The sequence below is a fragment of the Medicago truncatula genome, chromosome 7, assembly GCF_003473485.1.
Source record: "Medicago truncatula cultivar Jemalong A17 chromosome 7, MtrunA17r5.0-ANR, whole genome shotgun sequence".
NCBI classification, from domain to species: domain Eukaryota; kingdom Viridiplantae; phylum Streptophyta; class Magnoliopsida; order Fabales; family Fabaceae; genus Medicago; species Medicago truncatula.
Window position 1 is genome coordinate 11,455,124 of NC_053048.1, and position 27,949 is coordinate 11,483,072.

The 27,949-nt window shown below is 34.4% G+C and overlaps 1 protein-coding gene and 2 long non-coding RNA genes across 3 annotated transcripts; 1 reads left to right on the forward strand and 2 right to left on the reverse strand.

The window, feature by feature from the left end:
* Positions 1-1,162: 1,162 nt before the first annotated feature.
* LOC11441892 (uncharacterized membrane protein At3g27390) lies at positions 1,163-9,397 on the reverse strand. The gene is made up of 10 exons (XM_003622190.4): positions 8,988-9,397; positions 7,970-8,078; positions 7,680-7,875; positions 7,455-7,591; positions 5,755-6,043; positions 3,548-3,654; positions 3,322-3,463; positions 3,027-3,222; positions 2,354-2,594; positions 1,163-1,726 (listed from the first exon to the last, which is right to left on the reverse strand). Exons 1-10 carry the CDS (start codon positions 9,079-9,081, stop codon positions 1,489-1,491), a joined length of 1,749 nt encoding a protein of 582 aa, XP_003622238.1. The 5' UTR covers positions 9,082-9,397; the 3' UTR covers positions 1,163-1,488.
* Positions 9,398-15,247: 5,850 nt separating this feature from the next.
* Positions 15,248-17,513, reverse strand: LOC112416438 (uncharacterized). Its single transcript, XR_003006916.2, has 2 exons — positions 15,899-17,513; positions 15,248-15,746 (listed from the first exon to the last, which is right to left on the reverse strand). It is a non-coding gene; the product is annotated as an uncharacterized lncRNA (long non-coding RNA).
* Positions 17,514-17,848: 335 nt separating this feature from the next.
* On the forward strand, positions 17,849-18,491 carry LOC11445664 (uncharacterized). The gene is made up of 2 exons (XR_003006963.2): positions 17,849-18,008; positions 18,107-18,491. It is a non-coding gene; the product is annotated as an uncharacterized lncRNA (long non-coding RNA).
* The last annotated feature ends 9,458 nt before the right edge of the window (positions 18,492-27,949 follow it).

Consider the following 27,949-nt stretch of genomic DNA (forward strand, 5'->3'; position numbering starts at 1 on the left):
AATTAAAATTGTTTGGTACTAGTTGGCAATATTAGAGTTAATGTAATTTTTTTATTTATCTCGCGATTAACCGCATCAACTGAACCAATCCAAACCGCATTGGTTTGGTTTGGATGACTTTTTAAAAATCAACCGAACCAAACCAAACCGCATGTTTTTTTCTCTCGCGGTTTGGATGATTATTATGCTTGAAACCGAACCAAACCGCACCGCGAACACCCCTAATATAAACATTGTATGCCTTATTATGAGAATCAATGAAAAATATAATGAATTTTCTTTCTCTTTTCTCTAGTTTCTCCCTCTAAATTCTGGAGTGTGATCTCTACTCGAATTGTTTATGCAATGACAGAATTTTACTCTCTAGAAATATTTTTTTCTTAATTTTGAATATAAGAATAGAAGTTGATTTCAATACACACTCTTTCACACTTTTTTCAATTCACTATTTAACTGGTTGAAATTGAAATGAGTCAACTAAATTATGTTGACCTCATTAATTTAGTAAGATCAATTTGAATCAATTAAAGAATGTGGGTTATTAGCATAATTATGTTTAAATATAGTAACACAAAAAAGTTCAATAAAAATTGAATAAGTTTAAAGTAAGGTTGTTTAGAAAAAGGTTAAACCACCACACTTGAGGTGATAGTTCGGTAGTAAAGAGTTCAGCAATTTTGTAACCTCAAGGTGTTATGTTTAAATATATCCCCAAGAACAGTTGAAGAATGATCTTTAGTGTTACTTTAATTAATAAAACAATAGAAAAAGGTTCAACCAAATTTGGTTGCTAATGACAGTTAACCAATTTGATACAAACAACTACAAGAAAGAAGAGCTATGTATGTAAACAACATCAAACTTCATTGAAAGATACTTGATCGAGGTCTCATTTTTCTAAAGGAAATTGCTATGTATCGTGACGGTTTATATTCCGATTGTTTCACAAGATAGCAAGCGCTCTGAATTTTCCTTAAATTATGCCCCACCACCCCCTTGATTTGTGGCCAGGAAACAATTTTATTGGACACTTAATTTTCGCTAGCCGTTCGGGGCAAAATCTATCTAGATAAATAGCATTGCTCTTTTCTAAAACAATTCAGAACACATGTACAAGAAAGAATGTGGAAAATGCCAACTTAACTGATTGCAAAAGGTAACAGTTTATTTTTGGTAGGTTTCTCTTCTCAATATATACTCATTAATCTCAAAAGTGCATAGGAAGACATGAACTAGATGTGAATGTTGCTCAAATATGTTTACATTGCAGTATCATTAATTGGCATGTATGAAAAACATGGTAAGATATTAGAGTTATCATTAAATACACTTACCAAAATAGAATGAACAAATCACCTATGACATGATATTTTGTATACTACAGCAACAACATCAACAATCATGTCGTATCCCACTAAGTAGGGACATAGATAGGTAATGGTACTTCGAGAAATTTAGTATCTTCGGCTTAAAAATAGACTTGGTGTATCAAGATTTTTCTTCGTCTCGTACAATATGTTCTGACCCTTGACCGGATCCATAAGTTCTTGCCCCCCTGACAGATTTGAAACTTACCAACCGACCAAAGGCACTCTGTGATCTATTCATTGTTGGAGACGGTAATCCATGCTTCTCAACATGATCGTCATATAGCGTCCTTACAAGTTCATCAAAACGGCGCTTGAAGGTTGGGAACCTTGACATGGATCTGGTGATTCCTTGCAGCCTATGTAACAGAAATGAAATCAAAATTGGACAGAAACCTTAAAATGGCTCATCACTCATCACCACAAAAACTTATAAAAGTAAGAGCAAACTCTTGAGATTCATCTAGATTTGAAACAAAAATTGGCTGCGGGGTTAAACATTGGACATACTTGTCTTTACGAACAATGCAACAATTATTTGTAGTTATAAGGAACTGGAGTGGGATGTTTGCATGTAGATCAGACTAGTATATTGCCCCTAATTCCTGAGGACCTTAAAAGTAGCGTAAAAACAGGAATTTAGTCCCTAAAATATCTATTTTTTTTAAGATGTTATCCATTCATTGTAGTCCTCACATTTTACAAAAACAAGGTGCTTCTAGCATAAGCACTTACCATATAAGCGCTTATATATAAGATAATTCTACAACAAAAGATAAAATAAACTCAAACCGTTTTCATATAAACTATATGTTGTTTTCATAAGCTATCTTGGGTATTTTATGGAAATAAGCTGACAACTTATGGACATGTCATAAGTTGTTTCTATATGTTTTCCTAAACATTCTGAAAAGTGCTTATGACAGTAGATAAGTCAACCCAAACAGGCCCATCAATGTATTAACAAGCATTTGATTTAAAAGTACCTTCTAGCCAGAGCATCAAGTTCGGCACGCTTGACCTCAGATTCTGGGCCCGGGCCAATACATGAATTTTTTATTCTCTCTGCATCACCCCTCAAGAGAACTAATTTGCAGAGGTAGTCTTCTTCTGAGGCAGATAGATTTTCAGCTTTAATTTGTTCTTTAATGATCAAAAGAGGATTGAGGAACCATTCAAAAAATTTCTCTCTTGGTCTGTTCGAGGGAGTTAGTTCAGTATCATCATCTACATTAAACAAGTAATAAAAAGGGTTCAAGATGGTTAAAAGAAAATAATGAGAAAAAAAGAAGAAAAAAGGACAGCGGAACGAGATAGAAGAAAGAATATAAAATAGTATAAAAGGGTCAAATATTTATTGATCCTTACAAAATCGACAAAATTTGATTGTAGTCCCTCTAAAAAATTTCTGTTTTCATTTCATACATTTAACGGAAAATAGTGTGTTTCTAGTCCTTCATTAGTCTCTTGTCAGGGGCTAAAAGCATAAAGTTTGTGTTATTTAGAGACTAAAAACGAATAAAACTTGTGTGGGAATTAAAAAACAAACTTTGCCAATTTTATACGGACCAAAAATATATTTAACCCTCAAATGTTTAAGAGGGAGAGAGGAAAGGAAAGAAAACTACAAATGCGCAAGGGGTCAAGAGATTCACTTACTAATCAATATACCCTCGGAATTTACTTTTGCAGAGCGCAACAGTCCCTGGAGTAGGCAATATGCAGGCAAACCGATAGTAATAACATTACTCCCTTTACTCGATTTTGCTTCTTCTATGTCTTTGCCTGTAATCAGACCTTCAGAAATCATTTTTCCTCCGACAATACAACATTCCTTGAATAATCCATCCAACAGCTACACAATATCATGAACAATATTCATTTAGTACGGATCCAAGGGAACGAAGGTGATATCTGAGTCATGCATCACTAGACACAATATTACGAAGAATACCTCAAGTGATTTCAACTCCACTATATTATTATTTTTTATTGAAGATGAGCGAGAAGGTGCCTTTCGGAAGGAACTAGGTCTTGAAACGGAAGCTGAATCAGAAGTTCTTAGTGCTGAATCTACATTTCTTCGGTATTGAGGCCTATCAAATATCAAATGTGTAAAAACGTTAAACAAAAGAATCACTGCAAATTTTAGTGATAAATATAGGGAAGTAGAACCAAACCTAGGGAAGCAGGTTCCTTCTGGCATGTCCAGAATATCATTAATGTATTCATCGTAAATGGACAAAGCTGCAATAGCATAATTTATGCCAAAAGAGAAAGAAGATTCCTACATTTCAAAAAGAATCAGTTCAGTACTATACTACAAAGAGTCCCTTGCCTAAGGTGAATTTTTTTAAATTTATTTTCGACGCTAATAGCTCCTGCAAGGTTTGTCAACTTGAGAGCTTTATTATTTATTGAAATCATGAAATCTCCACCAACTAGACTCGCAGAGTCAAAATTGTTTATTTAATACAAAAATAATGTTTGAAATATCTATTGTAACATCTAAACACAATTTAATGCTATGTGCATAGTAATTATTCAACACTAAAACTTGGTTCTAAAGCAAACCAAAATAACAAAGTTTAAATATTCAACAGGACACCTTTTAAATTTAACTATGATGGGTTCATAGTCTAGTCCATGCTGAATATCCATGCCTAGTCACTACAGTTATGATTCTGTTATGCTTAGTCAGCTAGGTAGTTATCTTAGGTCGGTCTATCTGTACATAAACTTGCATCGTACACATGGTAGTCAAAATCTTGAGTTAACTCCATTTAACCAAAATCAGATAACTCGTATGTAATTTGGGTCTGAGTCTGCGACAACAATTGAACAAGTGTACAGCATTGAAGTTATTTCTACCAGATGCCTAAAATGAAAATTGTTCAATATTCTTCGAACAACCCAAAATGTAACAGGTAAATGTAATAAAAAAATCATTTTGTGTACCCAACACGAACAAAACATAACATCACAGTTCTAGCACACTAGATCCACTTTGCATGTTTAATGGCTTCATATTGCACAAAACATTGACATCACAGTTGTGGCATTCAACAACACAGTGCATTTAACATCCCTACATCAATTGATCTGTAAAAGTCCATTTATAGTGGCAATTATATTTTTAGCAGGGATGGCAATTAGACCCAAGCCTGTTTGGCACCCGCAAAAATACCTACAATGGGTAGGGTAATACCCGCATTTATGGGTCCCAGCCTGGGCTTTGGTAAATTTGAATAGGTATGGGTGCAGGTACGGGGACTCTAATGCCCAGCCCGCCCATAGCCCGCACATATATAATATATTTTTTTGAACAAGCGTACACATATAATATTATATATAATTTAAATTTATATACCATTAAAGATGATTAATTGTAAACATTTTTATTATTATTTAAATCTAAACCTAAACAATCGTTGTTGTTGCTTCTTTCTCTTATGCTTACCGATCGACATCTCTTCTTTTGTGCATCCATTTTCTGTTGTTTTATTTTTATCGTTAGTCAACTATGGATATGTGGTTTCAAATAGAAATTGTTGAATCATCTCTAAATTATTTGTTAATTGTTACATTTTTTTTTTGTTTGTCTTTTCATTGTTAAAGTGAGGGTAATGGCCACATGTATGGGCACTTAGATGCCCACAAGGATATGGGCTCGTGTAAACACATTTTTACAAACGCGGGTATGGGGACAGGCATTATAGTACCCTACCCATTGGGGGTCCATTGCCATCCCTGTCATTTAATATCCCTACATGAATCAATCTGTAAAAGACCAATTACAGTTTTCTGGCAGTTTCGCTTTTTATATTGCAGTTACGCTTTTTATTAATGAATTATGTTTGTCGATTGTGTGCTGTTAGTAAGAATAAGTAGGCAAGGGGCAAGGCATAGTTGGTTATCAAGGAGTTATTAGTTGTTGTTTGGGTAAGAGAGGACAATGGATCTTGGAGTGTGGATATAAGTGGTGGGTGGCAATAGCGGGTGGCCCAATGGATCTTGGAGGAGGCTGTACTAGCATTTTTATAAATCGTGGTTGGGCCCAACACAACCCCACAAAACCGGCTTGTGAGGTGAGGATTGCCCCACTTATAAAGACATTGTTAGGCCATCTCTTATCCGACGTGGGACTCTTTAACATTATTAATTGGTGTCAGTTTGTATCAGATCCCCTCAATTTCGGTCATACTATGGATCCGCAAGGAAATCACTGCAATCTGGAACTTTTGATAACCAAGACTGTAGCGGCTACTTACACCTGATATATATGACCGCTATTGGTATCGCTATAACTGCTACTCAAAACCACAACACAATAACTGGATATAATGACAGTAGTACGAGTAGAAGGTGGAAATATATGAGAATTTACCTGATAAGCAACAACCCCTGCATAAGCACCGATAAAATAACCTGAAAACATGGACACCACAACTGCCCCAGCAACAGCCAATGGCCACAGAAGGATAGCAAGACCTGCAAAAGGTACACATATAGTCTCCAAGAAAGGTCCTTCACGACCAATGAGGTCATGAAACAATCGGTGCCACCCTTTGAAAAGCATGTAAGGGCATTTAAATAAAGCAACAGTTGATATTACTGGCACATCAATTATTATTCCAATAAGTGCTGCTAGCACAGCAACAGGAAGATACAGCAGCCTGCATAAAGAAAAATCATTACAATTACAAAAAAGATCATACAGTATAAGTCATCTAAGTTTAGACAACAAAATATTTATTTTTCATAGCAACGTATTGGCATGGCCATTTAAGTTACTAATAACCATCATCCCAAATTATTTATTTTTCTTTCGAAGATGTACTGTTGAATAATCTCATGTTAAATCTATCATACACCAAAGATGCAATGAACACAAAAAGCATAACTAAGAAAAGTAGTTAAACAATTACTATCACGTGGTTTCCCCATGTTGGTTTAAAAATAAGTAAATTTGGCAGAGACTAGATCATTTTCATGATAGAGAATCAATGTGGTTATAAAAGTCTTCACACTTAAATTTCTACATCAAAAGAAATGTGTCATTCTTAAAGATTCTATCCGGTACCGATGCCTTGTGTCAACATGTTCCATTAAAATCTGCTCAAGCATTGCTATTATTAAGTTTGGCAGGAAATAATACATGATTAAAATCCCCAGACCAACTCAGAAAAAGTATTAAACAGAGAACAGTAAGGCCCTTTTTTGAATTTTAATGGTTAGATTTTGAAAGGATTATTTGCAAAAAAAATAAATCAAACTGACCTATAGTTTGTGAAACCATTTATCCTTTTCTGACTTGAGCCAGAAATTATTCTTTTTACTGGTTTCAATTTAGAAGACACAATTTTCAATATCCCAATTAACAAACTAGTGAAGTTGATATCATCTTTTCTGTGTAAAATTTGAAAAACTAGAAGGTATAGAATCTGACATACGAACAATTCTCCCTTCAAGAATGAAGGAAAAACAGTGGAGCTTTGAACTAAAAGAAAGTACTCAACTATAATCCTCAACTAGAAACAATTGACATGATTTTATATGTTAAGTAACCCTTTCAATCCAAAGCATCTTTACAAACACAAAACACAACTAGGTTAAGCGGTCAATATTCATCACACAGACCAAAGTAAGCAAAAAATACTACCAGCAATTAATCATGCAGGATAAAATTTTGGATGAAAACAAATACAAAAACTCCAAGTAATGTGTCAGACTTATAATGCAGGTTATGGGTAGTCATGTATAACAGTTATGAATATGCGTGCTTCTGTTTTAGAAACATAGAAAGGAAAGGAGAAAATGGTTATGGGATAGTTATTGAGTGGTTGTTGGAGGGAGAGACCAAGCTCTCGAACTCTTGGATAGGAATTGACTTGTAACATTAGACTATCTCTTTCCTGAAAAATGACTTTGTTTTAATGTTATGTTCACTACTTTATGCTTTCTCGTAGTGTTCCTTGTAATACATCAATGATTATTCAGTGATTTTATTAAATCTGTTATACCAGTTCTAACAGAATGTTTTAGAAACATGATAACATAAAGAGAGAGGCTTCCAAATGACAGCACCTGATTTCATAGTATTTACTATCCGGAGGTCCGTTGTTTCGCAGGTCATCCATAACAGAAAAGTAAGAAACATAGCAAACATCTTTTAAGTCCTGAACAACCATGCAGCTCCTTTCTAGAGTGCTCCGTGTACCATCCTGAGAAGTAGTATGCAATTTCTATAACGAATGACAACAAGATTAACAGAAATAACAAGCATTTTAATGACATAAGAATAAAACATACAGTCAAACAGTGACGAAGTTTGTCCTCTTTTCCTTCATCCACTCCTTGAATAGTTGAAAATATTGGTTGAAGCAATCCATAAGCCCCTCCACCCACAATACTTCCAAAAATACCGAGAATTGGCCACAAAGTTAACAGCACTGGCAGTACAAAGATGCAGATAACAGCCTTCAGAGAAGGTCCTAATTGTTTAGCTCTGTTTGTAAGAGGAATCACTATTAGTAATTACATGTTTGATAACCGTATCGATCGACAAAATAGCTTAAAAGATTGGCAGTGAAGGAAAACACCTTAAAACACAGTAATAACTCCATATGACATGTACTGGCCAAAGTCCAATTATGATACCAAAGTTCCCAATTGATATTATTAAGCATGCCAATGGGCAGATAATGACACCTGTAGTGATCATAAGTTCGAGCAATGGTAAGTACTTAGTAAGGGATCAAAATCTATGTAGCCCCGACACTTCAGATTAAAGAAGTGTCTGGTGTCTGACACCAACACATATGATATGATTACGTTCAATTACTTTCATTTTCTGAAATTATTACCCGTGTCAACGTGTCAATGATTCATTTATCACAATCATAACTCATTCATTTATCACAATCATAACTCTCAACCAAAATCCAACACGTAATTCTATTCGGTATTGTAAGCATGGCACATAAGAATCTGTTGTGGGAAATGAAACAAGCATATACAAGTTGTTTAAATTCCATGGTTTTCCCTTAGAACATATCAACACTACATTTCTGCGATACAAATAAGTTCCTTTCCTTTATGCAGTTTCAAATTTCTTAGCATCTATAACATTGCATATTCGTAATTTTTTTTTTTTTTTTTGCAGTTTCAAATTTCTTAGCATCTATAACATTGCATCCATCAACCAATCTCTAACATTTATGTAGCACTGACACAAACACCAAACACAACCTTGATATTTACACGCCGACATCAAATAGTAATTTGAGAAAATAAAATATTTGAATGTAACCTCGTGTTAGTATCTGACACACACACACATGTCAGATGCCAGACATGCCTGCCACACCTTCGATACCCACAGACACATGTCAGATACCAGACACGCCTTCAATATAAAGTGTCAGTGATACATACTTCAAGATTAATCATAAACAAACCATGAAAATTAATCATAAGTGAAAATCCATTTAAGCAAGTCAAACAAAATTCAAAGCAAAATCAATGATGTCAAAAAGTTCCATTAGAATTGCAATAAGTTCAACTTGTACAAGTTCCCTAGTAAAACAAACAATGAAAATCCAAGTAATTAACACTAACCTTTGATGATTCCAAGAAGAAGAAGACCAATGAAGAAAGGAAGAAAAAGGATAAAGCTCCACAATGAAGCCAAAACTCCAGAAGGAGGTTCCATTCTTTCAGATCTAAGCAACAACAAAAACACTACAAACTCACCAACACGCTTTCACAGAACACATTTAAAAAATTGGTTTGAAACCAAAAAAAAAAAGCAGAAACTGAAAAAACAGTTTTCTGTAACCACTTTAAGATAAAACTTGCAAGAAATAAAAACACAAAACTTTAATTTTATTTATTTTGTTTCTGCAAAATAATTGATTTTATTTTAAAAATTGATTATTTTAGTGGAGAGGGTATAAGGGGTTGTTGTGGATTTTTTCTGAGACAGTTGAGACAAATTATTGAGACTGAAAAATAAGAAGAATCTGAATGGTTGGGGTTTATTTTTTTATTATTATTTTATTATTAATTAATAAAGAAAAAGAATCATAATCACTAATTCATAGCCATAGCTAGAGTCTCATATTTCGAATTCATTCATTTCTATCTTTTCTTTCACATGTTGTTTGTTTGGAGATTTTTTTATTCTTTTATTTATGCTTATACCAAAAGCTAAAGCAATATAAAATAAATAGTTTAATTATATGATTGCAACTTCATTTTCCACTAACATTCAATAAGCTTCGAGCTATTAATACAAGCAAATTTTTTTTTTTTAGCCTACAGGATAGAATTCACTTTATAAAGTGAATAAGTGGGGTGCCAGAGTTCGAACTCTTGCCTCTGCATATAATAATGTGTTGTCCTAACAGCTGAGTTATACTCACGAGACTACAAACAAATTATATTTATACATTAGAAAGGTTCGTGGTGCAGTTTGGTTCGATTTTGAGCATAAAAATCATTCGAACTGTGAGATAAAAAAACATGTGGTTTGATTTAATTTGATTGATTTTTAAAAAGTTGTCCAAACCAAATCAATGCAGTTTGAATTGGTTCAATTGACGCAGTTTATCGCGAGATAAACAATATTACATTGCTTTTGACTCTAAACATTATTTTGCCTTTAACATCATAGTTACGTATCACCTGTCTTAAACTAGCAGTACTTACCACACACGTTATATGGTTAACTCCATCATACAAAAATAACAATTCTAAATATCTAAAAAAAGTACTTGAAGTTCCAAAATAAAATTATACTACCAATAAAACTGGTTTTTCCAAAATAACATTATAGCATCAAAATAACATTTAAGAACCTAAAAAGAACACAGCTTGAAGTTCCAAAGTAACATCCCTAAAAAAAGAAAAAAAGGTTCCAAAGTAACATACTATTATGACTCCAAAATTAAACATATCGCCTGCATGTCCATGACTCCATCTAGATATCATAATTGAACAATTTGTTGGTCAGATCAATTGATTTAAAAACAAATAAAAAGATTTAAGAAAGAATGAAAAATCGAACATACCATTTCTTTAACTCCAAAGGTTTGGTCTAGTGGTAAAGTGACAGGTCTTGAATCTGAGAGAACCCGGGTTCGAGCCCCATTAGTGCCTTTGGAGGGAGGTAAATGTAAATACCTTTGTAAGTGCTCTTTGAGCCCGAAGGTCTTCTCTACTTTGGACTAGGGCATCATTCCCTCACCCTAATTTTTTTTTTACCAAGAACATAGCATTTCTTTATTTTTTTAAGTACATCTATCAACATATGTACGATGAGCAAGTGACACCTATGCAAAATGGTGCCAAATCATCAAGTTTTTGGGCTCAGAGACTATTTTAAAAAACAAAAAATTTTGCAGGGATAGAATTCAATTTTTTTTTTTACCAGGGACCAAAATTCAAACTCGCTATATTTGCAGGGACCAAAAGCATATTTTAACCTTCTAAGAATGTATCAAATATAACAAAAGTTAGACATAATAAACATTTGAAATTGAATAAAATATAATCATCATCACTGTGTGGTGTAGGAGAGATCCACCAAATACCTACTCTTGGCCTATCCCCCGGTGCTAAAAGCAGACTCTGAAGCAACATTTGACGTTGGCATAGCCAATATATCTCTAGCTATTAGACCAAGAGTAGGTATTTGATGGAATTCACCTTCCACCAGTTCAAGATGTCAAAATTAGGACGAGGATTATAGCTTTCAAACATATTGTTTAAAGCTTCTCTTACCTTATCACACAAAGAATCAGCAGCTGTCTTATCATAATACTTATTCAATCACTAATTAATAAACTAGAACTTAATCCTCCATTAAGGGATAGCAAGATCATTTGAACTAGCATTATCAACAGTGATGGTGAAAATTTTATATATCACACAACCCTCTAAACACTTCTCAATCTTTTTTTCCAATTACCTCCTCCCTATGAGATGTAATTGGACAAAAAACAAGAATTCTTTTATGCATCCTCCTCCAATCTTGATCAATGAAATTTGCGGTAAGAACCATATAATTAATGTTTTGCTTAGATCATAGTTTATGTTTCTCAATAGTGTAAAGGTTCAAACAGTCCCTAGCAATTGCAATCCTTCCCGAAAGTGGAAGTCTAGGTTGTGAAACACTCATAAAATAACGAAATCCTTCATTTTCAACAAATGAAAAAGGCAACTCATCCAAAATTATCGTTCTAGCTAAAGCTTGACTACACACATCAACGTCAAAATGGACAGCAACAATTGTATTACTACTACTACTGGTTCCTTTACTATCTTGATGGTTGAGTGTGGTTTGGTTAGGATTAAGATGTTTGGGAAATTTTTTACATTGTTTTTGTAAATGAGTTGCTAAATTGGTGGTTCCATCTTTGTGTGAATCGGCAGCATAAGATACATTTTCACACCACTTACACTCAGCCCGACCATTTTCTTTTGTAAAATGCTCCCAAACCTAAGATTTAGGCCTACAAGGTTTTCCTTTATCTGGATCTCCAGCATTAGGATCATCAACATTAGAAGCATTCTTCGTAGATGAACCAAATGCGATTTTTGCGGTTTTCGGTTTGGTTTGGTTCGGTTAGCGGTTTTACTTTTGGGTTGGATCATTTTTGAACACCCCTATTTTAGGATAGGGTTCTAAGATGAACCTTTATTTTATTTGTTGGATAATTATTTAGTTTATAGTTGTTTATTTAGTTATTTTATGTTTGTTATTTAGTTTTACTATAGTGCCGAGTGCGTAAGATTTGTCTCCTCCGGAGCGCAACCCTAGTTTAGGAACTTAGGTAGTGACAAGGTCTAATATTTATATTTATATCGTGATATTTATATATGTCTATCTAGGAAGTAATTAGTTAGTAATTGATGAAAGATACCGAAAGCGAGTTGACCCTAGTATTAAGTACTTAGGACGTGACATAACTAATATTAAGTAAAATCTGCTTAACCTATGAGGTAACTTTTTTATGAACAGGAACCTATGAGGTAACTAGTTAGTAATTAAGGAAACAAGCGACTTCATGACTTAAATCAGCCCAGTTACTCCATTCTCCTCGCACCTTGGTAAGGTATACGCTGATAGGGCTTCCCGTTTGTAGAACTACTGATAAGGAGAGTGTGTTATGTACTCCAAATATTCGTAAATGGGAAAACTTTTTTAGGAACACAGGTCACCGTACCTTTAGAAATTTAGGAACGCTAACTTAAGTCTATGTTTCAATCACCCCTGATGTAACGCCCTAGTCGTTAATTTATTTATTTTGGATTTATCTAGAGTCTTTTATATGATTTTAAATAATATTGGTGATTTATGTGGTGTGTTGTATTTTATTATAAGGTTTATTTTAATAATAATTAGAATAAGTGGGAAATTAATATTATTTTGGAGTGTGGGGAGTTAATTAATATTTAATAGAATTAAGGGGAGTTTAATGAAAAGAAAGGGAAGTTACTTTTTGGGAGTTAAGAAAAGAGAAAAGTCAGAAAACGTTTTTACGTGAAAATCAACTTTTGGGAGAAAAGGGAGAGAAGAGCCAGTAGAGCCAAGAACCAAGTTGCTGTGCATATTTTTCTGCAATTCTAAGGTAGGGGTGAGGTTTACTGCAATTGTATAGATTCTGAATTCTGATTTTGAGTTTAACAGGTTTTAGTAGAAATTGGGAATTCTAGGTTTATGTTGAATTAGTGGGTTTTGAGAGTAGAGATTGTGATTCTGATGTTAGAAATAGGTTCTGGTTGCATTCAGCACTTAGTATTGTATCTGTAAACTGATTTGGGGAGTGAAATTGAGAAAATTGGGATTTTGGGTTCTGGTCGTGCTGATATTCATCGCTCGCCTAGGCGAGTAGACCTTCCCGCCTCGCGAGTGAGCAACTTCATGGCTCGCCTCGCGAGCAGAACCACTCGCCACGGCGAGCAAGTGCCTGTGAGATCATGATTTTTGAAGTGTTGTTATAAGTTGTAAAATGGATAGTTTTAAGTACCTAGATGATTTTAGAGAGGTCTGGGACAATTTTCAGATTAAAAAGAGGAGTAGGGAACCTAAAAATGAGATTTTAGTGAGAAAAATGTCAAAACTCCCGAGAGCACCTGTTTTGAGTTCGCCTTGAGTTCGCCACGGCGAGCAGCCTTTTTCTTGTGCTCGCCATAGTGAGTAGAAGTACTCGCGAGACGAGTTGCCCAGTTTTCTGAGCTGTTTGTGTTTAATTGATTAATGTTGATTGGTATTGGTGTTAAAGCATGATTATGATTAAATTGTGCATTTTCTAGAATGATTGAATTGGTTATAATGGTTTGTTGTCGACTGGGATGTATGCTCTATTTAATTAAGTTATACATGATGTTGCATTAAGGAGTGGTGAGTCAGATAAATACATGTGCATTGTTGGAGTTGTATGTAGATATACACCAGTGGAGTTAGTTGCAGAAGCATAAAAGTGGGAGGGCTTCGGCCCTGGAACGCCTTGTCGTTCAAAGCGGTGGAACACTAGTTGTTCAAAGCGGTGTTAAGCGGTGAGGACTTATGTCCTGAAAATGAATGCTTTAACCATTCAAATAGCGGTGAGGGCTTCGGCCCTGATTATGGTACCACATGCATTGTAGAGGAGTCTTAGTGGAGGTTTCGAGTGTTGCATGAGTTGCAGTTATTGGTTTTAATTACCGAATGTTGTTGATGATGTTAATGATGACATTATATATGTTGATGAATTATTTATATGATAGGGTGTTAGATTCAAATTGATGAATTATTTATCTATATTTTTGTTGTGAATCTCACCCCTTCTGCTTGAAAATGTTGCCCTTCCTATGGGTAACTTGCAGGTGATCCTGAGTAGTAGGTGGTGGCTCAAAGTGTCTAGGGCTCTGATACGTGGGATGGGATTTAATGTTACCTTTATTCCTATGTATCAATTTTTGAATATTGCTTATGTAGCCCTATGGTTGTTGAATTTATGATGTTAAGGCTTTTATGCCAAGATTTAATTATTGGAGAATTAATATGTTGAAAATATTCCGCTGCAAGGTTTTGGTGAAACTATTAAGTTATTGATTCATTAAATTGTTTTATAATCTATTTAAGAAATTTTGAAAAGTAGTGTGACATGCCGTTTTGGAAATACTATGATGTATGATTATTTATTATTTAATTGTTTTGGGTAACGGGGTGTTACAGTTGAGGGAGTAAGACCCCACACATAAGATCACCATGTGACCAGTAGGTGCAACTCAACAGGCGGAGGGATAGACCGAAATCAACCGAGAGAGTAAGAGCACGTAAGGATATCGTCCCGACGGACTCATCACTTAGATAGCCTACTTAGAATAACTAAATTCAATTTTTTTTTTTTTGGGTATTTGAATCCTAACCACTGCTAACATTTCTAAAATCAAAACAAGTAACTTTCTCTGTTGCAAACAAATAAAAATTGCAATTTTTTAACCCTCAACTCTCTTTTTATTTTATCGTTAAAAAATAAGTAACGCAAATTGTTTACACGAAACGACAATCCCTGTGGATACAATACTCTACTTATCAATTTATTACTTAGTAAACGATTTGGTACACTTGCTTAATCCAACCATCACTTTGTAGAGAAAACACTATGAAAAAATACATCTTATTATAGCACTTTTAAAGGAAACGATATTAAACACTGGCATGGATCCTGTTTAAAATACCTTTTTGAAAGCGCCAAAATGCATACTACAATAGCCCTTTGAAGAAAACACTATCAAAAACCTGGGTTATAATAACACTTTAAATGTGCTATTAAAATGGGTACACTTACAATAGCGGCAGATTTTATAGCGCTTTAAAGTGCTATAAATACAAAGCAAATGGAACGTAAAAGAACAAAATATTTAGATTGTACAAAAATAGGTGTAAGCCACACAATGTTATGAGCATTACGCCCGGTTACATCAAATATTACAAATCCCATAAGAAAAAGAAAAATTACATGGGCATCTATGGCTGGTCATCTTATCCCTCGCCTTCAGCCTTGATCTATTTGGTCAGAACTTTCCATCTATACTTTCCTTCAAAAAGTGGATCCCGGTAGTAGATAAATCTCCTTTACTCTGGCCACACCATTGTTAAAATCATGGTGAGGGATCCATTCATTTTGATCGTCATCTACTGCAAGTACACTAGTTGTTCAACCTGTGTTGATGTGTTGGTCAGGGAGACCACAAGGGAAGACGAACCCATAGTACCTGAGAGCAGGGTGTTGAGACTTTAAGGGTCCCTCTTCTTGACCCTAGCTGGATTTTGGGATCCATTCTTGCTCAACCTCCTGATAGTTTCTTGTAAATCTATCATGGAACCTGGGAGCAAAAAATTCGAAAGGAATAAGTAAGCCACCAACAGTCAAGTGCAGGCATAAAAGTAAAACAAAAATAATCTAACTAGCCCTTAAAATCTGATGACTTCACAAGAGCAAGGGTATTAATGTGACACTCCTGGGTACAGAAGTTACCTTCATAGTCATGCATAACATTCCCATTCTTGTCGACAATAGTCTAAAGTGGTCTTTACACCAGTACAGAGGGAAAGAGGGAACATGTTTAGGGACTAGAGTGCCATCCTCCTGAACGTGACTCTCCGCCTTCAAAATGTTGTTCGAGGTGCCATCGTTCTTTGGCCTAACAAGGAGGTATCTATCCTTGATTCTCCAAATGGAATCCACAAAAATGCTGAATAACTTCTTCCACTGCTTTAGGGTTCATCCCCTTTCTAGGAGGCATCCAATTATGTTTGTTATCCATATCAAACCTGAAAGGGAAAGAGGCAAAAAAGTGGATTCGACATTTGAATCAACTCTTCCTTCTCCAATTAGTTCGATTTCAGCGAGCAAGAGTCAGATCGTCCTCACGAAGAATAAATATAAAAATAAAAATAAAAGTTTGCATTTCTAAAAATGGTACCACCACTCATGGAGGCGCCACGCGACTCACGGTGGTTATTAGTTAAAACCCTTGTGCTATATCTCCTATTAAACATTAGTTAACAAACCAAAAGACAGTTTTGTGGTGTCCATACTGTCGTTCTACGCAAGAAATGCTAAAAAACTACCACAAACCACCACCTCTATCAGCTACAAATTACCTTACTTCTGCCTTATATCCTAAAACCGCATGCATTTTAGTACAAATATTGGAAACATAAAAAAGGAAGTAATAAAAGAGGAAAAACACCAACCTAGTAAAAGTAATAACGAGAAAATGAAGCAAATGCACTACACAAAAAGGTTGAAAGGAGGAAGTTGGTAAACTCCGTTGAATCTTGAGAAACGTATGAACTCTTATACTTGGATGTAGAGAGGGAAAAGTTTGAAGGAGAGTAAAAAGTCACTCTCAACCTTTTTATACTCTCCTCAAAATGTTTCAGAGCCTAATATTTCCATCCCATACAATGTTCCACAAGTAACCTAATTCGCACTACGCAAAGCGATGGTCCTGATTAAATTCTTGAACCATCCAACGATTTTGGAAATGATCCAACAAACACTAAAAACGTCAGGATCAGACTAATGGCTACAATAGAACCTCGAAAAGAAATGCTGAAATAAACCCTTAAGGGGAACAAGGGTCATGTTCCCTCGGTCTCATCCTCGAGACACTCGCTTTAAATGTTGAGAGGACCAACAACAATAACTCTGACAAGGGAATTAAACAATCACATTACTAGCGAACCAAATCAACGAGCAAAGGTAAAAGTTATATGAACATTTATCATTAGGCTCATCTCCATTGTCTTTCTAAACAGACAAATACACCCACATACAAGTTAGTACCTCTACGGCCATCTAACGTTCCTCACGAGCACGAAACCTTTTTATTGTATATCTGCTTCTTGCGAACATATAAAAGGCTATCGTACCTGATTAGGTACGATCATAGAGCTTGCTTATAAAACCCTTTTTATTGTCTATCTGCTTCTTGCGAACGTATATGCTTCTAGCGAAAAACCATTTCTCTAAATAGTTTTAATTTTATAAAATAAATTTAAAACAAATTCTTTAAAAATAATCAACATATTTTGTTTATTTTATGCTATAGTCTATAGAACACATGAATTATGAAAATTATTCATCTTTTATCATTTTTCCTTTATGTCATAATAGGTTATAGAATAATGGAAACATGATAAATAAAAAGTGAATAATTATGATTAATAAGTAACTTACGCGACCTCTTTATTAAGTGTGTTAAAAAGACAAACACAATACTTTGTTGTATTTAAAACACATTAAATAATATTTTTTTTATGTGAGATCTTTACTAAGTAGATTAAAAAGACAAACAAAACATTACTAAATAGGCTAAAAAGACAAACAAAACACTTTGATGTACTTAAGAGACATTGAATAATGATTATAATTTAATTAAGTTTCTTTTTATATATCTATCAGTGCTTCAAAGTTTTTAATGTATTTAAGAAGATGAAGAGCATTATAAATTATAAAGCGATAACACCATATTCTATTTCTTACATGCAAAAGAGAGAAAATATGACTGTTATTGTCAAGTTTGTTTGTGTTATGATTATCTTTCTTTCCCTATGTGTTTTTTCAATGCACATTGAAAGTACTCCATTTTTTTATCATTCTCAATTTTCTTAATTAATTTATATATAATATTTTATTTCCTTTTAGTAACATCCTTCTATTACTTTATTATCGCAGCCGTTACTACATGTATTTACGACTCTGATTGTCCAGAGGATATGTGCTATCCACCTAAGAAGTCATTTTGTTCGACATTTGAAATATTAAGCATCGAAAGAAAGGTAGGCGTATGTGAGTGCATTTGAGAGATGTGACCATAAGATTGTGTTGCAAAATTTTATGAGCAAATGTTAAGTAATTGTGTTGGTACCCAATAATTTGATTTTATTTTTGGTACAATATATTATTTTTATTCCATTTTCACGACCTTATCCTTGTGGCTATATACTCCAAGATGATTGTCACAAATTAAAATAAGTAAACAAAGAATATTGTTTAGATTGTATTTTTCTCTTTTAATTTTGGATAAATCTCTATGTCCTTCAATTTGTGGTCTTCAAAATATCTTGAATAGTTAAGTTAGAAAATAGTTTTATTTTACTTATTCGTGTATAATTTTATATTTAAGTCATAATATTGTCACACTTATATGTTTTTCATTACACTTCACTATAAATGCTTTGTTCAACAACCACTTTATTACACTTATATGTTACTACCTCAATAGTTAAGTCATAATATTGTTACACTTATATGTTATATGTTTTTTTTATTACACTTCAATTTATATTTCTCTTTCATTTTAATATATTCAACAAACGAAAATGCTTTTTTGTCTTTAAAAATATATGGTAACTAGAACAACACTACAAAAATATAATAATCTACTACAATAATTGTGTAGTTCATTATTTTTGTTGCCTCCTTACATTTACAAGATGTATCTATGACTCTATGAACTAAGCTTTGTTTTCCTTGTGGTATTGAGTAATGTGTGTTTAATATATTTTTCAATTTCGAATAAAAAAAAAGTAGCTCTTCCAGTCAAAGAGTTCGACGAAAAACATTTATTTTGCAAAAATCATAACTCATTGAATCTAAGTCTGAATATCGCAAACCATATGTCCATTTCGATATTTTTGAGACACAGACTCAATGGTCAATTTAGTTCTACATTATAAATCTTAAAAATGGATGAAAATTCGCATGACAGTTCCGGCCAACATAAAACTCCCACCAAAATTTGAGTTCATTTTATCCAAAATCCAGTCGGTACAAACAATAGATCTCCTTATTGCAAATTTGCAAGACTACCCATAACATAAAAATAACAGTTTGGCACTTGACAAAAATCTCAAATATCTAAAATGTTTCGCATCAAAATTTTATTTCAGATCAAACGCTAACAAGCATGGATCGAAAATATTAACGAAGGACATGACACATGAGCACAAAAATTAAAATTTGACACACCCATTTTTTAAAATCAACTCGGACAAAAATTGAGGAAGAGTTTATCTTCTCTTGTTTCAAAATAAATCATCCACTAAATAATCATCATTAGATAAGCACCATCATATGCTTCGGGTACAAAAATAAAAGAAGGGGGAAATAATTTTTGTTACCCTAAAACAAACTTCTAATCATCGCAACCAAATATATTGCTAGTAAAGCAGATGAAATAATCTTTAATTTTTATGGCTAGAAGTTACCTTGGTTTAAATTTTGGCTACAAACGAAGTCTGACAAAATTTAAACATCATATATATTTTGTCCGTTTCCCCACATGATTGTTTATAAATCTTGTTTACTTACGAGAAGTGTGTTAGGTGTGATTCATTATTAATTGTGATATTGACTTGGAATGCAGGACATGAATTTTGTGTTTTGAAAAAATTCACACTCAATCATTTTATTTCAAGTTTGTGGTAAACATAAGCCTTGCTTGTACAATTCAACCTTTGAATCACGCATCTCAAATTTATTTCAAAGAAACTTATTGATTCACTAAAAATCCTTGTGAATCATTTCTTTTTTGCATTCAATCGTGTATCTTTTTTAGGACTTTTGTTTGACGACAAACAAAGTTAAAAGGTGGGGAGAGTTGATAAGTGCAAATTACTGTTATTTTTCATAGCACTTATCGATTTGTTTTGTAAAAAATCGATCATAAAAACCCCCTAATTTGATAAAAAAAAAATCATTTATAATAGTAAAATATGCCAGAAATCTATTACGTCCCGTTTTTATACAATTATATAGGTTTAAGACAATGATTGCACCAATGCAGTTTAAAGGAAGGCAATCATACGCACCAGAGTTATGCCAGGGTCTCATAAAGATTTATGGAGAAAATCATGATTCGCTAAGTATGCATGGTGAGGTGAAAGCGAGCATAAGCAAAGTATTCATTAAGGAATCATTATGCGCTTAGTGAATATAATATATTTGAACCTTTATAATACGAGAGAGAGAGAGAGAGAGAGAGAGAGAGAGAGAGAGAGAGAGAGAGAGAGAGAGAGAGAGAGAGAGAGTAGATAAATCCATTGGATGGGGCTAGGTGTAACACCCTCAAACCCCCACATGCGATATTTAATAATAATTCAACAGATAAATACAAGGTTCAAGGTGTTACGCCTTCAATATTCCAAAATCATGCATAATTCATTTTCATAATCACAATGTTAAAAACAGTCGCAGTGGATTCATAACATAAACTCATTGTCTCAACATGTCAAGGTATATCATTATACACATCATGGTTTTCTAAAAAATAATCCAACAAATGAATATAAACAAAATCCCGACAAAGTCCTAAATCAGAGCCTACAACTAGACTCCAAAACAAACATAAAAGTGAGGAAGCATCAAGCTATCTTCGGGTACTCACGACGATCACGAGTCCTCAATCCTGTATGTCTACACCACACAATAGAGCATTGGCAGAAACCCGCAAAAGGGTGAAAAATACTCAACATAGAAAATCATGAAAATTAGAATAGATTCAAGGCAACAAATATCATATATTCAACAATTCAATATCTCAAGTAATATTCTCACATAAATTGCCACATCAAATCTCAAATTATAAATCCAAGATATATCAAGTCTTTACATCATCACCTTATCACCAAATTAATTCATATCACTCACAATTCAACACCATCATTACAAGTGCACATATATCACCAAATGTTCACAATGTCATGTACACATCATCACATATAATCACATAATTGAATACATGACTCTCATATCAATACATATGCATGCAATGTTCTAGACACGACTCTACACGCATGTGGTACCATTTGTATATCGGCGGTATATTGCCGAGTGATCCCCCATCATCGTGATTATTTGGATACAACCAGAATTATATTACTGATTCATTCCTACATCATCATGATTACAAGACTCATGAATGCATGGACTTCAAGTATAAACTCGACAATGCATAACTCCGCAAACCCATAATTATATAATGCACACCATTATATAATATCTCACTTTCATCAACCCATCATTGTATCATCAAATTAATACATCCATACATCAACAATTCATCATCATCAAAACAATCATATTATTCACATAATTACCTCATCATCATATTTATCACATCATTATCATCATGTTATAATAGGCACAACAAAATCAACATCTCTTCATTTAGAATAAAACATAGTTTAGACGATCATTCACTTACGCCTAGTTATTCAACATTCTAATCACATATCATTACTGAATCAACCATCATTCATCATTTTACCAACATCACATAGTCATTCACAAATTAACATATCATGATTCATCATTTATAGAGAATACCGTCAAACAACTGTCATCATCGATCTATGTTTTCCCGTCGGTGCCATCTCTGCCACTAAAACCATCAGATCTTCAATCACCACCGCCGCTGCCGAAGAAACCACTAGATTGATGTGTTGCTACAAGTATCGACCCACCCTCTGATTACATTACTTTACAAAAATTCACACCACTCAAGGATGTGTCATCTAGTATCCGGATTAAAGTCAAGGCTAAAATGATGGATCTAGAAAGTATTTAGCATGGTACTACATTTATTCAATGGCATAAAGGCAACTTCTACATTTTCAAAACAAACCATCTTTTAAATTCACTCTATGGGATCCTGTAGGTTATTTGAATATGTTTACACCAGCTAGGTCCTACTGGTTGAAGCAATGAGATCCAAGAGGGTAGTCTCTTGTTCATTATAGGAGTCATCATGCATGGGAAGTTCTTTATTAGAATGAGAACTCGGGGGCAAGTTCTTAAGAGGGGAGAAGACTGATGTAGGATGGTTTCCATAGTAATTTTATAGTATTTTTATTTTAGCCCAATTTTAGTAATTTTCTTTTTAGTTTGTTATTTTCGGCCCATTAGGGTTTTGTTATTTCCCTATTAAAGCTTAACAGGTGTAGCCTAAAAGGTAACTTTTAATCAATCACTAATATTTTAGAGAGTTTTCTCAATTTTCTGGTGGATTCTAGAACCCTATTTCCACAAGTTTGTCGCTTCCAAACTTGTTTCTTTTTTATCAAGGTTTAGTGTTTGCTAGACGACGCTGTCGACCGTGTCAGTTGGTTCAACTCAATTTTAGTAATTTTATGTTTTTGTTTTAGTTTGTTATTTTCGGCCCATTACGGTTTTGTTATTTCCCTATTTAAGCTTAACATTTGTAGCATAAGAGGCAACTTTTATTCACTCAATAATATTTTAGAGAGTTTTATCAATTTCTGGTGGATTCTGGAACCCTTTTTTCACACGTTTGTCGCCTGCAAACTTGTTCTTTTTCAATCTAGGTTTAGCACTTGCTGGCTTACGTTTTCGACTGCATCATAACCATGTGACTAGTGTTGGGCGTTGTTTGAAGTCAAGGAATTTGACACCTCGATTTGTTGGTTCTTATGAGATTGTAGAAAGGATTGGAGAAGTGGCTTATCGGATTGCGTTACCACCGTCGTTGTCAAATCTGCAAAGTCTGTTCTATGTGTCTTAAATGTGGAAGTATGTGTATGACATGTCACATGTGATTCAGGTGGATGATTTGGAAGTAAGGGTTAATTTGAAGATCGCAAGGTTAAGCGATTGAGGGGAAAAAAGATTGTCTTACTGAAGGTGGTTTGGATTGGACCTACGGGAGAGAGCTTAACTTGGAAGTTGGAGAGTCAGATGAAGGAATCGTATCCAGAGTTGTTTTCTTTAGGTAATTTTTTAGGACGAAAACTCTTTTAGGAGGGAGAGTTGTAAAGACCCGATTTTAGGATTTTATTTACTTAATTGCTATATTAGTTATTTAATTATTTTGGTGTGTTTTATTTATTGGGTTAATTGAGTTTTAGTAGAATTAAGGATAATTTGGTAATTTTATGGTTAAGGGTGTCTTAGTAGTTTTGAATATGGAGAGTAATTAAGAAAGTTGGTAGTAACCTGTGATAATTATTAAAATAGTGGTGTATGTGTAATAGTGGCGGTTTATGAGAAGAAATTTTGTAGTGAATATTGTATGAGTGGTAGAAAGTTACTAAGTCCATTAGTGAGTGTGGCTAAGCCCAAGAGTATATAAGAGAAGTAGTCTTTGTGAAATTATGTCAAGAGTTCATTATAACATTTTAGAGAAAAGGGGCAAAGTTGGGAGAAGAGAGAAAATAGAGAGAAAGAGGAAGAAAGAAGAATTTCAAGAGAATAGAAGATATAGCTTGGAGAACTCAAAAGGGTGAGTAGAAGATTAAAACTTAGTTTTGAAAAGTTAAGGTAAGAGGAAAGTTTATATTCACCATTTAGAGATTATGAGTGATAGAGTGGTTATGAGTCATGTTTGTTTTGACGATTGTCATGAAATTAGTGTTCTGTTAAGTTCATTTTCGTGCTAATTGATTATGCTAATTATAGGTATGATGAACTTTGTGAATTTAAGTTTTTTATGTGCTTAAACTCATGTTTGATAATATAGAAAAAATTGTTATTGAGATTTTAGTTTAAATGCGTGAAAATCATGATGTTTTTATGGAATGTTGTTGAATTCATAATGTGTATATATATATATATATATATATATATATATATATATATATATTTTATAAATGATTGGGTATGTGTGGGTGTTGTTTGTGTGGAAATTAAGTGACAAGTTCATGGTTTAAAAGTTATTATGTGTTTTGATATGTTATAAATGCTTGTTTGAATTTTATTACCCATGGGTAAAGTTCATACAACGATTTTGGGATGAATGAGATAAAAAATGGGATTTTGGGGGATTTTTGAGATGGTTCTCGAGAGGGAAAACCCATTTTATGGGTTCCCGAACACGGATGGCTCGTTGGGCGACCCTGTGGCGAGCTGTGCAAAATAACTCTTGCTGTTTTGTGAGTTTCGATCCTTCGGGAGTGTTTCCGGACATCCTTGAGTACTCCTTATGTGATATTTTGATATTGTTTTGATGAATTAAAGTTATGTAACCATGCTTGTTTGAAATGGAATGAATTTTGGGTTTTGAGACGAACTTTGATTAAGAACTTGGACAGAAACACTAGTTCAAACGAAGTAATGGTTTTCGAATAAAATGATTATGTTATGCTTGAACTACGTGATAATGAATGTAGAAGAAGTATATAGGGATAACAAGGATATATATGATTGTGAAATTTTGCTTTTGTTGAAATAGGTAAAAATAGACGAACTTTGAAAAAATATACGAACTTTGGTGAAATGATGAATTATGGCATGATAGCTTGCAAATGATTTTATGCTCATGATAATATGATGAATAATGATTTAATTAGTGATTGATATGCACATGATGAATTGATTAATTAGGTGAAAATGATTAACCGTCTTTATATTCAATTGATTAATGTGATAAATGTTTGATTATGATTGTAACGCCCACTTTCGTTTAATCGTTTATTTAATCGAGTTTAGGTGATTATATTATAATTATATAATATATGCATGATTTTGGTATGATTTGATCAATGACGTGATAAGTTATGAGTTTTGGAAGATTTGATAAGGATATGAGAATTATTTTATTGTTAAATAAAATAAAGATTTGAAAATAATATAAAATATTTAGTTGAGGGCTGTTTTGATATTTTAGATAGTTTTGGGGGAGAAAGTGAGATAAGATAAGTAATTAAGAAGAGGTATATAAAGGTTAGACCTAGTTTTAGAAAAAACATTGTACGTACGACTGTTTTGGAGAAAAAGGGAGAAAAAGCCAAGTCTAGAGAAACCAAGGAAGAGTGCTGCGATTTTCTTCAAACAAGGTAAGGGTGAGACTAATAATTCAATAAAGTTGATTGCTGTAATTCTGATGATTAAATGACAAAGTTAGGATTGATTTAGAAAAGTTTGGAAATTAGGTCAAAACCCTGAAAATTGATGATCGAACGGTAAAACTTGTTTTGATTGATGTAGAAATCGTCCTTTAACCTTAGAACATGTTTAGGATGGATTATGGAATCAAAATTAGGCTTTGAACCATGTTGTTTGATGGATTTTCGAGAAAACCCGTAGTCTGCCCGTGCTTCTGTTCATCGCTCGCCACGGCGAGTGATGATCCTCGCCTCGCGAGTGATGACCTTCATCGCTCGCCACGCGAGCCCTTTCCCTTCGCCTCGCGAGTTGTTTGGTGCAACTCGCCATGGCGAGTAACCCTTCCTCGCCTCGCGAGCTTAGGCAGAGAGCATGTCATATTTTGTGTTTCGACCTTTTTAGTTGGACCTCGAGTGCCTTTGAGTGCCTGAACATGCCTAGTATTGATTAGGAATAAATGTAGGATCAGAGGGAACCCAGAACAAGTTTATTTTGGGAGTTGAGTGGTACTCGCCATGGCGAGTGAGAACTCTCGCCTCGCGAGCTAGCCCTGAATGTAGTTTGTTGAGTGTAGTGCGATCTGTGTCGCACGTTTTGACCAAGAGTGAACCCCTAATTGGTAACGAAACCTAATGATGAAGTCTAATGCGATCTGTAAAACCTTTAAGACATGTTGTCATTAATTGAACATGATTATTGTATTGTGCAATTGTGTAAGATATGAAGTTTAATTATGATGCAAATGAATTGCTATTGATATAATGATATCATTCTGTTATGTAACTTGATTATGCTGCTGCTGCTGTTATTTAACTAAGTGCATGATGACTGTATGTAATGAATAAGATGACATTTAGCTCCAAATTATTGGATGCATGTTGATTACGATGATTACGTGTTTTGTTGTTAAGAGTCCATGCATAGCATATCATTGAGCTTAGTCCTCACCACGTTTATTAGGAGCTTTGTCCTCCGCACGTTTTATAGGAGCTTTGTCCTCCGCACGATTAAAGTATATTAATACTTATGATGACGATTGGTACCACATGCATATAAGGAGTCTAAGAGCATTGTCGCATTGTCATGATTAAGATGCCTTGTTGATAATGATTGATTACGTGATTATGTGATAAGTGTTTATCAAATATGTTATGTTGTTTATGATAATTGAATGTATGATTACGTGATAACTGCTTAGCAACTATGCAAAATTGTTAAGAAAAGATTATGATGTTAATTTATGATTCGCAATTACATTGATTAATGTTATTTGATTATGAAATCTCACCCCTTCTGCTTGAAAATGTTGCCCTTCGTATGGGTAACTTGCAGGTGATCGTGCTTAGTGTGCAGTTTGCTTTCGTGAGTTGGCCTTGCCTTCACTGTGTCGTCTAGGTCGCTTTGATACGTAACGGGATGGGGTTTAATGTTATACATGCTTCATTCTCTTACGTGACTATCATGTTTATGTTTTATGATGTTGAACAATTATTATGTTTTGTTAAGTTGATTTAACTCATTTAAGATAATTTGACGGGGCCTACGTGCCAAACTGATTTATGACTTCTGAACTAATATTCCGCTGCTATATTAAGATATTCTGTGAAGGTTAAATTATTATTTAACTGTTTTTGGATTACGTTACTATGTGATATCCCGTTTATGGTTTTTACTCTGATAAATGTTTAAGAAATTTGTATATTGGGAAAACGGGATGTTACAATTGGTATCAGAGCAGGTTGGTCCGTCCGGTCAATTAGAGAGTCGTGTCGAGTCTTAGTAATATTTATATTACTATCTTATGTTGTTGTTGCTACTTTTGTAGAATATCAGAAATGGCCGGAAGAAACGATGCTGCGTTAGCTGCTGCTCTACAAGCTGTTGCCCAAGCTGTGGGACAACAACCTAACGCAAATGCTGGTGCGAATACTGAAGCTAGGATGTTGGAGACTTTCATGAAGAAGAACCCTCCAACTTTCAAAGGACGTTATGACCCTGATGGAGCCCAGACGTGGCTTAAGGAGATTGAGAGGATTTTCCGGGTTATGCAGTGCACTGAGGATCAGAAAGTGCGGTTTGGTACTCATCAGCTAGCCGAGGAAGCTGATGACTGGTGGGTTGCTCTTCTGCCTACCCTTGGGCAGGAGGGAGCTATTGTGACTTGGGCTGTTTTCAGGAGAGAGTTCCTGAGAAGATACTTTCCGGAAGATGTTCGCGGGAAGAAGGAGATTGAGTTCCTTGAGTTCAAGCAAGGAAATATGTCTGTGACAGAGTATGCTGCCAAGTTCGTGGAGCTGTCAAAGTTCTACCCGCACTATACTGCTGAGAATGCTGAGTTCTCGAGATGCATCAAGTTCGAGAATGGTTTGAGGCCCGACATCAAGAGGGCGATTGGATACCAACAGCTTAGAGTTTTTCAGGATTTGGTCAATAGCTGCAGGATCTACGAAGAGGATACGAAGGCTCACTACAAGGTAGTGAATGAGAGGAAGGGCAAGGGACAGCAGAGTCGTCCTAAGCCGTACAGTGCCCCCGCTGATAAAGGGAAACAGAGGATGGTCGATGATAGGCGGCCTAAGAAGAAGGATGCTACAGAGATTGTGTGTTTCAATTGTGGTGGGAAAGGCCACAAAAGCAACGTCTGCCCTGAAGAAATCAAGAAGTGTGTTCGGTGTG